Source organism: Heloderma suspectum, chromosome 14 (genome assembly GCF_057233095.1).
Source record: "Heloderma suspectum isolate Gila_16-S chromosome 14, 16-S_ref, whole genome shotgun sequence".
NCBI classification, from domain to species: domain Eukaryota; kingdom Metazoa; phylum Chordata; class Lepidosauria; order Squamata; family Helodermatidae; genus Heloderma; species Heloderma suspectum.
The window spans coordinates 25,691,530-25,709,041 of record NC_139471.1 but is presented as its reverse complement, the minus strand read 5'-3'; the positions used below and the strand labels follow the sequence as shown (position 1 = coordinate 25,709,041).

The window sequence follows — 17,512 nt, the reverse complement described above, 5'->3', positions numbered from 1 at the left end:
AACAAGTGCTGAATAGAGAGGAATTAGTACTTCCCAGGATTTGGAAGCTCTGCTTCTATTAATGCAGCCCAAAAGAGCATTTGCCTTTTTTGCAGCCACATCCCATTGTTGGCTCATATTCAGCTTGTGATCGACAACAATTCCAAGATCTTTCTCGCTTAGAGTGTTGTTGAGTCACGAATCCCCCATCTTGTCACTGTGCATGTGGTTTCTTTTTCCTAGGTGCAGAACTTGGCATTTATCCCTATTAAATGTCATTCTAGTGTTTTTCTGCCCAGCGCTCCAGTCTATCCAGATCACTTAGAATTTTGTTTCTGTCTTCCAGGGTATTAGCTATCCCGCCCAATTTTGTGTCATCTGCACATTTGATCAGCATTCCCTGCACCTCTTCCTCCAAGTCATTAATAAAAATGTGGAAGAGCACTGGGCCCAGGACTGAGCCCTGTGGTACCCCACTCGTTACCTCTCCCCAGTTGGAGAAGGTCCCATTGATAAGCACTCTTTGAGTCCGATTCTGTAGCCAACTGTGGATCCAAAGGATCGTTGTTTCATCTAGCCCACTTTGAGCTAGTTTGCTCATCAGGATATCATGGGGCACTTTGTCGAAAGCTTTGCTGAAGTCGAGGTATATGATGTCCACAGCATTCCCACAGTCCACAAGGGAGGTTACTTGATCAAAAAATGAGATCAGATTCGTCTGGCAGGACTTGTTTTTGACAAATCCATGTTGGCTTCGGGTCATCACGGCATTGTTTTCAAGGTGCTTCCAGATGGATTGCTTGATAATCTGCTCCAGAATTTTCCCAGGGATTGATGTCAGACTGACTGGTCTGTAGTTCCCAGGTTCCTCCTTTTTGCCCTTTTTGAAGATAGGGACAACATTACCCTATTCCAGTCATCCGGCACTTCCCCCGTCCTCCATGATTTCTCAAAGAGAATAGACAGTGGTTCTGAGAGTTCTTCTGCCAGTTCCTTTATGACTCGAGGGTGCAGTTCATCTGGCCCTGGAGACTTGAACCCATTCAAAGTAATCAGGTGTTCCTTGACCATACGCCTATCGATCTTAAGCTGCCATCCTGCCCCTTCAGCCTGTACTTCGCCTTTGCCGGGGGGGTCATAGACCCTTTTTTGGGAGAAGACTGAGCCAAAGTAGGAATTGAGCACCTCTGCTTTTTCTTTGTTATCTGTTATCGTTTTGCCATCCTTATTTAATAGCTGAACAACCATTTGGGAATTGTTTGATATAATTTATAAAACTAATAATCTGGAATCTTTTACAGTCAATTACTTTCAGTGAGCATATTGTAACCCATGCCTACTTCCAGAGTCTTGTCTACCCCCCCCCATTGCCATCATGTGTCCTATTCCAAAACTGCTGCTGACCCCTCCAGGGAGTAGGAATCATGTTGAGATTTGCATAACTATTCCAAACTGAGCCATCATTCCTTCTGTGTCTCATATTCTTAACCCTGGATATCATGTATCTATTCCAAATCAGAACAGGGATCAGATAAACCTGGAGAACACCCTCACTGGAGCCTATATTCAAATTAAACTTTCCCTGTTTTGAATCAGGTTTTATCAGCCTCCTATTATCAGATAACTTCATCCCTTCCGCTGTTGATTCTGATTTACTACGAACACAATCCTCTCCCCGAGGTACTTCAATATTATTGGAATAAATGGGTTCAAAGGCTGTTTCCCTATCTACCATAGCTTACTCCCTAGTTTCTCTTTTCCTTTAGCGGTGTCTTTATCTGTTGCTTTCTTCTGTTTACCTTTATCACAAGTGCTCTTACCAACAGCATCCATTTTATCTATAATCTTAAAAAGAGGGTTAAAATTAAAACTTGTATCCTTAGTACTTTGGTATTTTCGCACTTTATCCTTAGGTTTATTGCAACCAGGCCCAGCTGGGGAGGGATCTGAAAGAGCTTCACATCTCTTACCCCCTTCCCCAGACCACAGGATTTCCTTTTCCCCTTCTTAATACCTTTCTTCAACCCTTTTGGGACCTCTTCTCCTATCAATGGTTTAGTTGTAAAATCTCTATTTTTTATGATGTTCAGGAACTGGGGTAGAAGCTAACTCAGAGGGGTTCTGACCCACACACAGCAACAATTCCTCAAGAGTGAGGCCATCTATTCTAGCAACAGTAGTAGGTGATAGATTATATCCTTCTACCTTATCAGCCCAGAACAGGGGGTCAACTTTCTTCTGTTTGGTAAAGTGATTATTTGACTGAGATTTAACCCATTCTTTCATCATTCCAGCTATTAATCCCAACACATCCTTTATTACTCTCACTAGATCTTTAATTTCCAAGATAGCATTGCTTATAGAATTATTACACAAATTGTGTGTGGCTTCATCAGCACATTCATTAGAGGATTTCCCTCCAACACCCCCCTTGTTAACCACACTAGATACAGGTGACTCTCCAACCAGGGAGGTATCCTGTACCTTCCTTTTTTCTCTGTATTTAATACTTTGTTCTAATTTTGAGGGGGATTCCCTCTCTACCAGGGTAGATAAAAAATCTTCCATTCTCATTTTACCAAATTCCACACTAAAATAGCTATTTAAGCAGGCACTTCCCAAGACCTGCTCATCCATTGGTTCAGTAATCAACATATCAATTGGACAACTGCATAGTACATCCAAGGGTAATAAAAAGCTATGTTTGGAGCCAGCAACAGTGTTACCATGAGATGGTATAAAGTCTGTCATCTTTGTCTGTATCATCCTTCCCCCTCTTCTGCCATTACCTCTCATACTCAACTCTCCATTTCCCTCTGTCTGCATCAAGAGGGATGGGGGAACACCAACCTCCTCAACTCCGCGCACGGGTAAAGCATTCCCAGCCTGATCATCTTTCTTTTTAAAATCTGAGATCGGAGCAATAACTAAAGGAACACTTCTTTGTAACTGGTGGATTACTGGAGGAGACAAGGTAAGCTCCAACACCTCCTCATAATCTTCCACAATTGGTTGCCCCATTTCAGACATCAAAGAGATAATACATAAAAACAGATATATAACCCACTAAAGCCACAATACTAATTAAAAATCAAAAACAATAGAATAATCATACTACGACAACCAAGACTTTCCAGTACTGTGAACCTACGCAACCCGTAAAACACCCGCTGCTGCGCCAAGTGTGGCGCCAGGCGGGCAGTGCCACGGAGCCACTGCCTCCGGTGCCTGCTGGGGAGCAGAGGGTGCTGAACTGAGCCTTCAGCAGCAGGCAGAAGGTTCAGCAGACACAGCTCAGCCACTCTTCTCCAAACTGTTCCCTCTCCTGGTGAATTATTTGCAAAACTCTCGCCATTATGATGGGCAGAGGAAGGGTCCAAATGTTGCAGTTTCCCATAGGCATGGAGTGGGGTGAGGTTTCTGAAGCCCACTGCTCTCAACAGCAGGGCTTTAATTTCCCTTGTTGGTGGGGAAGGCAGCTCCAGCTTCCGTGGTCTGCTGCGGTGTGAAGCAGGGCGTTCTGGTGGTGGGGAGGACAGAGTTGTTCCTTTCCCTTTGGTGCACCTCCCAGGTGATGGTCAGATTCCTCTCTCCCTCTCTCATTCTCTCTCTCTCTCTCTCTCGCTTTTACAGAACTGATATTAGCCAAGCCAGCTGCATTACTGGGGAGGCAGCAGAACGAGGACATGGAGCAGGTCAAGGTGGGTGCAAGCATCTCAGCCAGAGGGCCTCCCAGGAACTGCTCTAGTTAATGGACACCAAGCGCTTACCTCTAACCCCAGGGTGAGGGTTTTCCCTCACCACTCATATCCAGGACACAACAGGGCTGCATAGGGAAGGAATCAAACAAGTCAGAGGCCTGTTTCTGTTTAGCCTTGAGAAGAGAGACTGAGGGGAAACAGGATAGCACTCTTAAAGTACTTGGAAGGCTGTCCCAGAGAGGAAGGCCAGGATCTCTTCTCCATCATGCCAGAGTGCAGGACACGGAATCATGGGCTCAGGTTACAGGAAGCCAGATTCCAGCTGAACATCAGGAAAAACATCCTGACCGTTAGAGCAATGTGATGATGGAACCCATTCCCTGGGGAGGCGGTGGGCTCTCCCACACTGGAGGCGCTCATGACGAGGCTGGACAGCCATCTGTCAGGGATGCTCTGACCTGGATTCCTGCATTGAGCAGGGGTTGGACTCGATGGTCTTGTGGGCCCCTTCCAGCCCACAAGACCTTCTCCGCCCCAGGGTGCCCTCTTCTATGATTCCTAAAACCCAGAATCTCTGAGGCAGCGCAGTGAAGGTGACCAAAGGCCCAGAGTAAAAGTGCTGGAAAATGCCACACATTGAGCAGGTTCCCTTGGAGCCTCCTGTGGCCGCTGCATCTCCAGGAGGGAGCTTCTCATCCTCCTGCACCTGCCATGTTTGGCCAGAGCCAGGTTGACTGTGTTGTGGGAAAACAGCCTTCCTCCCCTGCCACCTTCCCTGCCCCTGCTGTGCTGCCCTTTTCGATCTGGCAACACCCCCCAACCCGCTCTCCTGCCACGTGGCTAATTTGAAAAGGGGCAGGGAGGGGAGCAGCACTAGAGGCCAGGAAAGCTGCCCTTCCATTGGCACCCAGGTGACCAGTTTTGCAGCAGCCACATTTTGTAGACGTTCTTTCCATAGAGTTGCCAGGTGTTGCTTTTTTAATTGCCAGAGACTCTGTGTCTTTAACAGCCAAAGAAAGGCAGAAACCAACAGGTGAAGCTTCCTCCTCCCATCACCATATCTTCCTCCCATAGTAAGAAATATCGAGACAGTGGGTTTCTTTCTTGCTCTTATGCAGCTGTGAGAGGCAAAGGGAGCCACTTCTGCCTCCCCATCCCCAGAAAGGAAAAGGAGAGTGGGGCGGTGGCGGCATGCACAGTTCCCCCGCCCTGCCCCAGGGCGCCCTTTGCCATTTTTCAGCTGTGGTGTTAACAGGACTTTGTTACTGCTCCAGGAGTCCAAGGGGTTTTTTTGTTTGCTCAGATCCTCGCTCAGCCACAGAGCTAATTAGGTGCCGCCTGGGCAGGGCAGCCTCTCTCAGCCTAGCCTACCTCACAGGGTTGTTATGCGGATTAATCGGGAAGTGGGGAGAAATGGTATGCCCTGTGCTGAGCTCCTTGGAGGAAAGGAGGGGTACAAATGGGACAGAAGGGCAGGCCGATGTGGGCAGAACGAAGGCTGCCGCTGCCCGGGAGAGCTGGTGCCAGACCTGCGGGAGGCTCGGGCCTTTCGCGCGGGAGACCCCAGCAAGGCCGGGGGCCGCGCTTGCTCGGCGCCGGAACAGCTCCATCAGCGGAGACGGGGTGGGGGAGGCTCCGTGAACCAGCGCGCCCTCCTCGGACTCCTCGCGGAGCCCTGCTTCGTCCTCTCCCGGCGCACGCCCGAGCGTGAGCGCGACCGCAAGCCGCCCTTCCTGGCGGGGCGGCGGCGCCGGCGAAGGCCCCTCCGCGCCCTCCCGCTGCCGGCGGGAACATCGGCCGCATCCGCGCGCCCGGGGACGCTCGGCAGGGCGGGGACAAAGGCCTCCCGGCCAGCGAGCGGGCAGGACCCTGGCGGCGGGCTCGCCCCGCCGAGCTCTCCGGAAGCCTCGGGCTTATCACCCAGCAGCACCTGGCGGAGGCGGCCCGGCGCGGAGGGGCGGCTTCCTGCCATTCTTCTCCGGCGGGCGCGCTCCCCGCGCTGGCGTCCGGGCGGCAGGGCCTCCCCGCTCCCGCGGCCAGGGCGGGTGGGGACGCGCTGCGCTCCCGCGCGCCAGCCACAAGCCTCGGCCGCGGGGATGAGGCGCTTCCGCGGACCGTGCCGAGCGTGCTCGGAGCAGCGCTTCCAGCAGGTCGGTTGCGCGCGGAGCCGCCGCGGGCCGGGCAGCCGGGCATGGGCTCCGGAGCCCCGCGGGTGGGCGGCTGCGGCTGCGCGCGTGAGGGGCCCGCGGGCGGGCGGCCGCCTCCTCGGGACGGGCCTTGCAGAGGGGACGCCCCGGCTCCCCGGCCGCGGCTCAGCAGCTGCCTGGCCCGCTTCTCCGCGAGGCACGGCCAGGCTTTCGCCGGGGGGCTCGCCCGGCCCGGCCCGGCCCATTCGAAGACCCGGCCCTTGAGATCAAGAGGGCGTTCTTCTCCGCGTGCACAAATCGCGCCATGTATATTCTTGTTCTTCGGATCCTTGCAACAACCCCGCAATGCAGGCCACTATTATTAGTCCTGTGTCACAGGCGAGGGTCTGAGGCTGAGAGAGAGCGGCTTGCCTAAGGCCACCCACGCTGCCTGCTCACTCGGACGTAAATCTCACTGATTTCCTGCGGACTTCTGCCCTAGTAAGCGCGCCTCGGATCGCAGCCCCAGTGGGTTGCAGCGGCGGTGAGGGGTCAGCCGGAGACGGGGCCCGTGGGGCGTCGCCTGCTTCGCTGCTGCGCCCGGCCGCGTGCACCGCGCGCGCACCGCGTTCGTGCCGTGCGATAACGCAGCAGCGGCCCCGCTGGCCCGCCCGTGACCGCCAGTCCTGCCGGCAGAGGCGCCCCGAGAAGCGCCCCGGGGTGCCCGCCGGCGACGCTGCCTGCCCTGCGCGGGGCCCGCTCGCCGCCGTCGCCAACCGCCGCGGATGGGCCTGGCCTCCCGCGCGCGGCCCGCCCTTCCCCGTCCTTTCCGCGCCAGCCCGGCAGGCAGCGCTCCGGGCGTCCCTGTCGCCGGGGCGGCGCGGCGCGGCGCGGCTGCCGGGGAAGGGGCGGGGCGGGCGCTGTCGCTCCCCAGCGCCTGGATTAGGCGGAGGAAGAGCGGCTGCGCTTCGCGGAGAAGCCCGCCTCTGTCCGCCGGCGCTCAGCGTGAGCTGGGGCGGCCAAGATGCGTCAAGCCGCGTAGAAACAGCATGACAGGGCCCAGGCCGGCCTGTGGCGACCCAAACAGATCCCCACCCTGAGCCCTGGAGGCGAAGTGGGCTGACACTTCCAGAAGTGGAAGGAGAGGCGCCACTCTAATGAGCTTCCGTCGTGCATTAAAAACGTGGCTGTTCAGGCAGGCATTTGGGGTGGGGTAGGGTATTGTAGAAAACGTTTTTATTGTAGAATTTTATTGTTTTAAACTGTTTTTATTGTGTGTTGTACATCGCTCAGAGTGGCTGGGTGACCAGCCAGATGGGCGATTAATAAATTTAGTAATAAATAAACCTATCATGCAAGCCTAGCCGTGTCTGCTCAGAAGCCAACCCCACTGAGTCCATGCGCACGGGATTGCAGCCTCACAGAGAGGGACACGAGCTTTCCGCTTCCGTGGAACTCCTAATCAGGCTAGTTCAGTCATGCGACAGAGGAGCTCCCAGACTCCTCCACTCCTTCGCAAGGGGAGCCTGGCCTTGTCCTGTGCTGGAGCCTTTCTGGGCCGGCTGCTGTGACGAGGCGCCATTTGTGTCATGTGTTTTGATGGTTAGCTGGCAAAATGTCTTCTAGTGGTCCAGGTGTCTCGGACTCCGTCTGTGCCTAATTTCAGCTGCTCTGTCTGTTTCGAAAGTACCTTATTCACTCTGATAATCTGTGTGCGTGTGTGCATTGAGACACAAGTGTTGTGATGTTAAATACAACATTTGTGTGTCCAGGTTGCGCCATCCTCCCTAATGTAGAGAGACATGGAGGGCTGCACCCTTCCACTCCTCTTTCTGGGTAGGTCCAAGAAAAGCTATGGCTAAACCCTTGGAAGAGTGCTGAGGCTGGAAGGGGCCAAGAGTCTCCCTAGCCCAGCATGGCACAGCGGCCAAGCAGAGGTGCTTCAGAAGGCTCCTGGCAAGGCACAGAGTCAGCAGCCCCCTCCCGTAGTGTCCCATCAACTAGCATTCAGAGGTGGATTGCCTCTGACCATGGAGGTTCCGTATAGCCATCTCGTCCCTGAATTGGACGAGTCCCCCTTTAAAGCCGTGTTGTGCGCCATCACACCAAACCCATCCACTAATTACCCGCTGTATGAAGAAGTATTTCCTCCTGCCAGTTTCCATGGGGTGGCCATCCGCAAGAGATCTGCTCTTGCAAGAGGAAAAAAGCCATTTCCCGGTCTGCTCTGCCACACACCACACGGATTCCAAAGGCCTCGCCTGCCCCCTGCTGCGCTGCCTTTTTCTCCACAGCTTCGGCCTGTCCTCCGGAGGGGTGCCCCATCCCCGACCGCGTTGGCTCCCCTCTTCCACACCAAGCTCCAGCCGCTGCTCTCCGAGACCGCAGGGGCGCCTTTGGGGCTCTGCGGAAGCTCCGGCAGGGAGTCTCCCGGTGATCCCTGGCAGAAGGAGGCTTCTGCGCAAGCCCTCAGAACCAGCGCTTCCTGAGACCAGGCATGCAGGCGCCCTCGGGGGACCTCCCTTTTGGCTGCCTTGCCCAGGAGGTGGCGGGGGGGCAGATCTTTCCCCTCCGCCGGTCAGTCAGGGAATGCGACAGACTCCGGGATCTGGTGGACGTGGCGAGGGGCACTGTGTGCACTGTGCCTCAGCCCTGTGAATGAGATGCCCCCAGCTGGTGTGAGGGAGGCTCACACCGCGTTTTCCCTGTTCCCCTCGGCTACCCAGCCAAACCATCGGTGCCTGACTGACGCTTCCGCCGTTGCGCTTATTCATTGTTCCTCTGTTATCCGCGAGTTCCTACGGGGCAGCACCATCCTCCTCCAGGCCCTTGCAGGAGCCTCAGGGCACCAGGAGGGAAGTAGGCATGTATGGGCGATGTGCCCTATGGTCACTTCCAGCTGGGATTGCTGTAATGTGCTGTGTGTGGCCCTCCCAGAAGATATTCTGTTCTGCCAGAATGCTTTGCCAGGACGTTAAGTACAGCAGGGGGATCAAGGCATCCAAGTCAGGGGTGTGGAGCCTCTTCCAGCCCGAGGGCCACCCACAGCTTTGGCGAAGCCCTTGGGGGCCACATTTTAGTGGTGGGTGGGGCCAAAACACCCCAAACACCAGCATGTTTCAGTGTGAGCCTTCAGAGAGGCACTTCGACCTCCTAGCACGATGCTGCTGTGCCAGAGCTAAATAACTGGTGGACAGGGGCCTGGCCAGGAAAATGGGGTGTGCCCTTCCGGGGGTGGGCAGATTTGTCCTGCAGGCCCCTGACTTCCGCCCAGTATTATACCAACTACGGTGGACGCCACTTGGCGTCCACACACAAGTCCAATCACTGTGTTAACCTTTAAGGTTAAAGTGCCAAGGGCCAGAATAGCTGAAGCCTCACCGTCACCCGTGTGGATCTGCCCAAGCAAACGGGGGGAAGGCTCAGAAAGAACATCATGCAGTTGGTGACCTTAGGTGGCTTTACAAAGGGCTGAGACAGATTCCTGGAGGAGGAAGAGGCTGCTGATGGCTACTAGTCTGATGGCCACATGATGTCTCCGGGGTTGGGAGCAGCATGCTTCTCAGTACTGGCTGCTGGGAAACAAAAGCAGAGGGGGTATTACCTTCATGCCCGGCTTTTGGGCTTCTCATCAGGGCACCCACTTGGCCACTGTGAGAACAGAATGCTGGGCTGGATCGGCCCTCGGTGGGATTCAACTGCAGGGCTCTTCTGCTGGTCCCAGAGTCCTCCTCTGGGGCCTTGTTCTGGGCTCCCTGCTGTCAGAGGTTGTGTGGGTGGCAGAGAGGGACAGGGCCTTCTCTGTTGTGGTGCCACGGTATTGGAACCCCCAGCACAAGGAAGGCAGCCTGGCTCCATCTCTGTGCAACATCCAGCAGGCAGCTCAGACCTTTTCTAGCAGCCCTTTTCAGGTGTGGGGTTTTTGAAAGAGACATCTGCCGCTGTTTCAAACCATTTGATTTCTTATGTAATTTGAGTGTAAGTTTAATTTGATAATTTGGAAATGTTGTTTTAATTTTTGTAAGCTGTTTATTGCCTTTAAAATGTTTTAGAGAAAGTATGGAATAAATAAAGTTCACAAAATGCAGAGACCTGGCTATTCAGAGCTTTAAAGGCATGAACAAGCAGCTTGAATTGAGTCCAGAAGCCAACTGCTAGCTGATGCAGAGGCCTAAGTGGTGTTCTATGTTCCCTGCATTCTTTATCTAATAATCTAAAACTTACGTATCACTTTGACAGTGGACAAAATTTGGCACCCAGTGATGGGATATTCCTTTTGTTCCATGTGGTTCACTGATGGCATAGCATTGATCACTCACCTCTGGCAAGTGACATAACATCTGTTTCAAGGATGCAACGACATGGCTCATCCCATCCTCTTCTGTGTGGACTCTAATATTGCCAGGGAGGAGGTGTTTTCCATCATTCCCATTCTCTTCTAAGTTTCTTGTCTATGTTATTTTCCCAAAAGAAATGCACAATCCAGCAATTTGTTTACACAGTTATTATAAAAGCAAACTGCATAATAAAGCAAAAAGAAAACATACACAATATGCATATAGTTAAGCAGAACAGAAATTAAAACATTAGTCATGGACAATTTCCAGATGTTTTGGTTTACAACTCTCCTGAACCCTCACCATTAGCTATGCTGGCTGGGGCTGTTGGGAGTTGTAGGCCAAAACATTTGGAGAGCCACAAGTCCCTCACACCTGCATTACAGTTTCAGGGACTTAAGAAGTACATTCTCAACTTTCAGTAAAGAATAAAGTACCTCAGTAAAGCTTAATACTACTGCTATCCAAGACCAAATAGCAGAGGTTGCTGTGAAAGAGTTCAGATTAAAGGGCGAGAAAGCCAGTTTGAGTTGTGTCTGTTGATTTATCTGTTGATTATATTTTTTTATCTGACCAATAACGTTCTCTGGGCAGATTACATAAGGGTAAAAGAAAATGCAGTTCAATACAAGAAAACAGCAAACAGCACAGGAAAAACAACGTAAAATATATTAAAACAGCTGTAAAATCTGAAATGCCTGGGAGAAAAGAAAAGTCTTTGCTGTTCTTTTCTCCCAGGTGTTTTACCTCTTCATGCCAGAAGATGAGGCTGAAAATCTTTTCCTCTGGATACCAGACCCTTTTAAAGCCCAAACCACAGAATGATCTAACAGGCTCTGACTTTTGGGAAGTCCCTTCAACAGCCTGATGGTGTGATACATCCTTAGGAATCACTGCTGAGATGTTTGCATTCTGCCTGTGGCAACAGGTGTGGGTTCAGCGGGATTTGCTAACCTCCAGCTACTGGCCTGGTTTGGCCACTGGCGTCAGGCCTCTAGGCCAGAGCGGAGAGGCTCCTCGAAGGCGGGTGGCCCCGCCCCAGTGTCGCAGCCTCCAGGGATTCAGGGGATGTGCACTGAGGAGGGGCTGTGTGCACACCCCTTTGGCCCCAGCGGATGTCGAGTTTGGCAATGTTGCCAGCGACAGGTAAGCATGGATGTTTTTAACAATGAAAACCAGAACTTTGCTGTTGGCTTTCAGATCACCATCCCACGTGGAAAGAACGGGTTTGGGTTCACCATCTGCTGCGACCGCCCTGTCCGGGTTCAGGCTGTTGACTCTGGTAAGAGCCAGGGGTCCGCGTCGCTCACTGTGGCTGGGCTGCAAAGGGGCTCTGTGGCTCTGGCGGAGCCTTGTTTCAATCCATTCACCCACTGCCAGCGGCGCATCCTGGCACAAGCTTTCCAATAGGGTGGGCGGGTGCAAGGGCGCGTCTGCACACAGTGCAGATCAGCTTTCCGGGGGGGGGGGGGGGCACCACTACAGGGGAAGCATGGCCAGATGCTGCAAACCAACTCCACCTGAGATGGTGGCACCGCCCCTGCTCCCCGAACCATCTGCTCCCATCAGCAGTTCATGCCCTGGCCTCCTCTCACCTAGAGTACTGTAATGCGCTCTATGTGAGGTTGCCCTTGAAGACAGTTCAGGAGCTGCTGCTGGTGCAGAATGTGGTAGCCTGCCTGACTGAAGGCAGCCGTTGGTGAGATCACGTCAGTGCTGAAGGAGTTGCACTGCTTACCAGTTGTTTTCTGGGCCCAATTCAAGGTGTTGGTATTGACCTTTAAAACTCTATACGGTTCTGGTCCAGTCTATCTTAAGGAGCACCTCCAGCAACACCAGGGATGCCGCTCCACAAGATCAGCCTTGGAAGGCCTTCTCTCTGCCCCATCAGCCAGGACAGCTAGGCTGGTGAAGACTAGGGAGAGGGCCTTTTCTGTGGTAGCCCCCACTTTGTGGAATTCCCTCCCTAGTGACCTCCGCCATGCCCCCTCTTTGATGAGCTTCCACTGGGCTTTGAAAACCTGGCTGTTCAGGCAGGAATTTGGGATGGGTTAGGGTTTTTTAGAGCAATGTTGATTATGTTGTATTTTGTGTTATTTATATTGTATGCCGCCTAGAATGGCTGGGTAGCCAGCCAGATGGGTGGCTAATCTGATAAATAAATAAATGTGTCCCCCAGCCCTTAACAAGAGTGCTCCTATTCAGAGCTCCAGTTTGTCTGGAACAGAAGCCTTGTGGAATAGTTTGGGGACAGGGTGGGGGAGGTTTTGTGGGGGAGGGGGGAGAAGGCCCTCCACCCCTCCTAAAAGCTTCCTTGCTGTTCTATGTAGTGTTAGAGGGCTCAGGGTCGGGACTAGCTGAGCACTTTATTGCTATATAGCAGAGGATGGGAGAGTTTCTGAGGAGTGGGAAAGGCAAAAGACATCCTTTCCCCCATCCTTCCTCCTGAAACCTTCTATATAAATTTGAGAGGAGAGCTGTTTAATTTCATGGTATGCATCCCTCTGACCTATCTTTGGGGCTCAAATAGGCCACCCCTCCCCCACCCATCAATATTCCATAGATTGTGCAAGCCACGGAGCCCAGGTCTTCGTTGGGCCTTCGCTTTCTTTTAATCTGCAAAAAATCCATACCTGGGGAGTCCTTTGGTGGTCCCATTTTGCTGCCAGACTGATTGGCTCCAAGCCATTCCAGTTTTGTATTTAGGAGGGGACCTCCAGAAGATGGTTGCAGGTCATCTCCAGCCTCTAACAGGAACGGGGGGGGGGGGCTTTCAGGAACAGCCCTGGAACAGAAGCCTCGCAAGGCTGCTTGGGGCTCACGGAGGAGACGCCCCTTTCCCTGCTGCGCTGTCCGGTTCTGGAAGCGGCTGTGTCTGGCTGCCAGCCCTGAACCTGCGCGGGGGAGGGGGCAGTCCGGTGTGGGGAGGAGAGTCGCCTTTCGTTCTTTCAAGGCATGCCTCCGCCCTGGCCCTAAGGAAGACGCCCAGTGGTGGTTCAAGCGGGCCTGCTCCCTTCCTCTCTCTGCTCCATGTTCATTTTTAAAGCCATTCGCTTCCGAACGGTTAAGCACTCGACCTCCCAAATTCGCCCGTTAGAGGGGATGGTGATGATGTCATGGCTTCCCCCGAAGACTCCTGGCTGCCGTGGTTCAGCAGTGCTGCTGAAAATGTTGTTGGAGAGCCCTCCCCTCCCACCTCAGAACCACAGAGTGGCCAGATGGAAAAGCACGGTCACGCGAGGCACACTTATTTACTGGATTACTTACTACTTCCTTACAGTATTTATTCCCTGCCCTTTAGCCAAAAAGGCTCCCAGAACAGCTTACAAAGATTAGTAGCGTGACAGTCCCTGCCCCCAGGCTTACCTTCCAAATTTAAGGCCCGACACACAAGGAATAAGGGATGGGGAGGGAGGACATATATAATTAAACAATGTTTAAAAAAGCCACCTGCTGAAATTCCCTTTTCTACACAGCTCGTAAACATGCAGGAGCCCCGTCTTCTCTTGCATCTGGCCACCTCTATTCCCCCAAGAAAGGGAAAGCCTATTAAACCAGTTGGAGCCTGTGGCGGGGACATGCCCTTGCTGATCCCCTTCTCTCTCTCTCTCTCTCTCTGGCAGGTGGCCCAGCAGAGAAGGCAGGCTTGCAACAACTGGACACCGTCATTCAGCTCAATGAGCAGCCTGTTGAACACTGGAAATGCGTGGAGCTGGCGCATGAGATCCGGTGACTACGACACCTCTGTAGATGAGGGGTAGAGGCAGGATCTAAGCTCCTAGGATTGTGGGGGAGAGGGCTGGGAAGAAGGAGACATCTGTGTGTGTGTGTGTGAGAGAGAGAGAGAGAGAGTAGGCATGCTGCCTCTAGGTGCCCAAAGGTAGGGGAGGAAGGTGATGACCCTTCTGTGCAGTTTGTTCCTAGAATCTGATCCTCGGAGGTAGACTGCCTCTGACCACAGAGGTTCCACTTGACTTTCATGGCTGGAAGCCACTGATAGATGTATCCATGAATTGGTCTAATCCTTTTTCTCCAGCACGGTCTTCTGTCAGGTGCCCCCAGGAAGGTCCAAACAGGGCTGCTTTAGGGCAGCATCCAGCCCCTGTTGTTTGTCCTCTGCCTCTGTAGGTGAAGGTTGCATTTAAATCTGTCCTCCGTGAAGGCCCTCTGACAAGAGAGAGAGAGAGAGAGAGGAGGAGAGGGTTTGAGGGGCTGAGACTGGAAGACTTGGGGGTTTGGATCCAACTCCTGTGATAACCAGCTGCTCATGGGGACATGACATGCCATCTTGTGGTGCCAGGTGTGCCTTTGGGGGCTCTGAATCTGTCGCTGTACTCCTTCAGGCCTGACTGTCCCCCATGTTATGTCAGGTGCTAAAGCCTGTGGGAGAGGCATCCTGACAATATCTCCAGTATGTGTGGGGGGACAGGGGAGAGGGCCTTGTCGGTGGCTGCACCCTGGAACTCCCTTGCAAGGGGGCCCTTTTAGCCCCTTGTCTGATGACCTTCTCTGGGCAGGCAAAGAAAGACCTTCCGGCCTTGAGCCTGACAGACTGACACGTTGTCCGCTATTGGCTTGTGGTTTTAGTTGTGCTTTGCAAAGTTTAACAACACGCCCCCTTTTTTGTATGTTCTAGATGTACATTTTATCCTATCGTAATTTCACTGTTCACTGCCTTAGTGCAGAAAGCATGGGTGGGTAGAAATCAGGATAATCAGTCAATAATATGGAGGATTTCTCTTGCAGGAACTGCCCCTGTGAGATCACCCTATTGGTCTGGCACATCGTCCCTCAGGTCAGAGCCGGCCTAGAAGGCGTGATCCACCGTTCCTCTTGCAAAACAGCCTATGACTTGCAGCCACCGCCCAGCAAGCGGGAGAAGAACAGGGCGGTGCGATCCCGGCCCGCTGAGCCTCGCCAGAGCTGCCATGTTGTGTATCACGGGAAGGACGGGATGGTGCTCGGTGGCTGGGAGCGCTACACGGAGCTGGGGAAGATCCCCCAGCAGCACAGGGCACCCCCACCCCCCCGGCCTCCCTCTGCAGGCGGGAGCGACAAGAACTTCATCATCCTGGCCCCGCTCAGTCCAGGAAGCCAGGTAGGGCATCTCGTGAGTGGAGGCTGGCACCTGGCAGCCTGGAAGACCCAGCCTGGCTTGATCACTCATTGGCCCACTGGCCAGCTGGGCTCGTCTGTTGGCCAAGGCAGTGTTTTGACCCCAAACAACCTCTCTACTCATGTCAGAAAAGTCTCATTCCCCCCTCTCAGAACAGATGCAATCGTGGGTCAGAGTTCAGGCAAGACTCAGAGCCAAGCTTATCCTTTTTGCTGCCCCATGTAAAAGGATGAAGGCTCCACCTATGGAAACAGCCCTTTTTCACATGATTAGAACTGTTTCTGGGATATCCTTCTTCAGATTGCAGGTGGGAGCTCACAGGACTGAATGCTGTCCAGTATAAAACTCCCTGCACAGAGAAAACTACAGCCTAACCACCTCCCTGACATGCTAGGCTTGTGTGTAAAGGGAATTCTTTTCTATGGAAGAAAAATCCAGATATAGAATCTGCCGCCTGCAGTCTCCCAGAGAGTAGTGTAGGGACAGTCTGGCTGCGTTGCAAGCTGTGGGACTACAGCTGTGGCCTGCTGCCACTCTGTCCCTCCGCGGTCAGATGCCTCCTCCTCTCCCTGCCCCTGGCCGCTCTCATCTTTGTTGGCAAGAAACTAATGAAAAATGCATCAAATGACTGGATAACATCTGGATGTTCATTTGTCATTCATTTGTTTGAATTTCTATTTGTTTTTATAACTAAAACCAATGAAATTAGTGGGGCTTCTTCAGTTAATGTTTCATGAGATTTTGAAGCAAATGTACACCTCCAGTTGGCATGTCTCCCAGGCGCCTCGAGCACATTCACTCTGCACTCACTTCCTGGAATGGTTCTTCCAGGGTGGCACCATTTTGTCCAAGATGGTACCACCCACCCTCCTGAAAAAGAAAGTTGAGAGCCCAGAATGTGCTGAATTCTGTGCCCAGCAGCCAGTTTTCTCTAGACTTGCGGAATATTCGTAGTCCCATGGAGGCTGACCAAGGAGGAGGAGGAAGCCCTGACGTTCTTGCCTTGTGTCTTTCAGCTTCTGAGGCCGGTTTGCCAGGAGGACAAAGCCCCCGGAGGTGAGTGAATGTCTCCATGGCCCTTCAGTCTCAGATGCCTCTCAGGTTCAGGCAGAAGTGTGTCTGGTTGGCTGGCTGGCTTTTCATGAGTGGCTGGATGCTTAGGGGGAATGTTACTTGGGGCAAGGAACAGTGATGGCTTCAGGTGAAGCAGTGAACGTTTGTTTCTTGAACCTCTTTTATGTGTCCACTTTATATTGATTTTTCTTGGGCAAAGTGTTTTGAGCATGTATGTATTTATTATGTTTCAATACTGCCTTTCCACCAAGGCAGCCCCCCCGCTCACTAACGCCACAATACAGTCCTCTCGCTTCTGCCTCCCCTCAAGGCAGGTGGGTCTTAAGTGGCCCCAGGGAAGGCAGGGGAGGGGCTGCGCCAGCAGTCCTCTCGGGCTGACCAAGGGTCCCTTCAGGAGCTGGTGGCCCTAGCAGCCCGGCCTGGGCTTCTCCCCCGCCTGCAGAGCACACGGACCCTGCACGGCAGCCTGTCATGTGGACAGGTGAGCGGCATTCAGACATAGCCTGTCCTGACCTCCTTTCCTTGTTTCTTGGTCACATGTTTGTCCTGCTCGTCCTCCAAGGGGTTCACAGTGGCAGACTTGGCAGGTGTGACAGAGACTTGGTGGGATGCCTCCCGTGACTGGAGTGCAGCAATCAAAGGACATAACTTGTTCAAAAAGACCAGGAGGACCAGAAAGGGAGAGGGGGTTGCACTGTATGTGAAAAATACATATCTCTGCACAGAAATCCAGGAGGCTGAGCCTGGTAGCCCCATCAAGAGCATCTGGATCAAAATAAATGGAGCAAAGAATAAAAGGAACCTGGTGGTCGGAGTTTACTACCGGCCACCCAATCAAGGAGAAGACAAGGATGAAACTTTTGAAAAGCAAATTGCCAGTGTTTCAAGGAAGCATGATGTAGTAGTAATGGGGGACTTCAATTTCCCCGATACTTATTGGGAAACAAATTCTGCAAAACATGGCCCCTCCAGGAAATTCCTGACTTGTGTGGCGGACAACTTCCTCCTACAAAAAGTAGAGGAAGGAACTAGGGGATCGGCTATCCTTGCCTTGATCCTAACCAACAGAGATGACTTAGTGGATAAAGTAGCAGTTACAGGAACTCTGGAGGAAAACGACCATGTTGCACTTGAGTTCTTGCTTCTAAGGGAAGAAAAAGCCGAGTGTAGTCAAACGCA

At 52.9% G+C, this 17,512-nt stretch overlaps 1 protein-coding gene across 2 annotated transcripts in view; it reads left to right on the top strand.

Moving 5' to 3' along the window:
* The first annotated feature begins 5,391 nt into the window (after positions 1 to 5,391).
* Positions 5,392 to 17,512, top strand: part of RGS3 (regulator of G protein signaling 3) — a 78,738-nt gene continuing 66,617 nt past the window's right edge. Inside the window, exons 1-5 of one of the 2 annotated variants that reach the window (XM_084821201.1) lie at positions 5,392 to 5,830; positions 11,344 to 11,425; positions 13,767 to 13,872; positions 14,890 to 15,241; positions 16,276 to 16,315. In XM_084821201.1, coding sequence (XP_084677327.1) covers positions 5,777 to 5,830; positions 11,344 to 11,425; positions 13,767 to 13,872; positions 14,890 to 15,241; positions 16,276 to 16,315 — 634 coding nt within the window. In that variant the 5' untranslated portion in view covers positions 5,392 to 5,776. Of the gene's footprint in view, positions 5,831 to 10,964; positions 11,072 to 11,343; positions 11,426 to 13,766; positions 13,873 to 14,889; positions 15,242 to 16,275; positions 16,316 to 17,512 lie in introns of those variants that run through there. The other variant, XM_084821200.1, reaches the window with a different exon arrangement.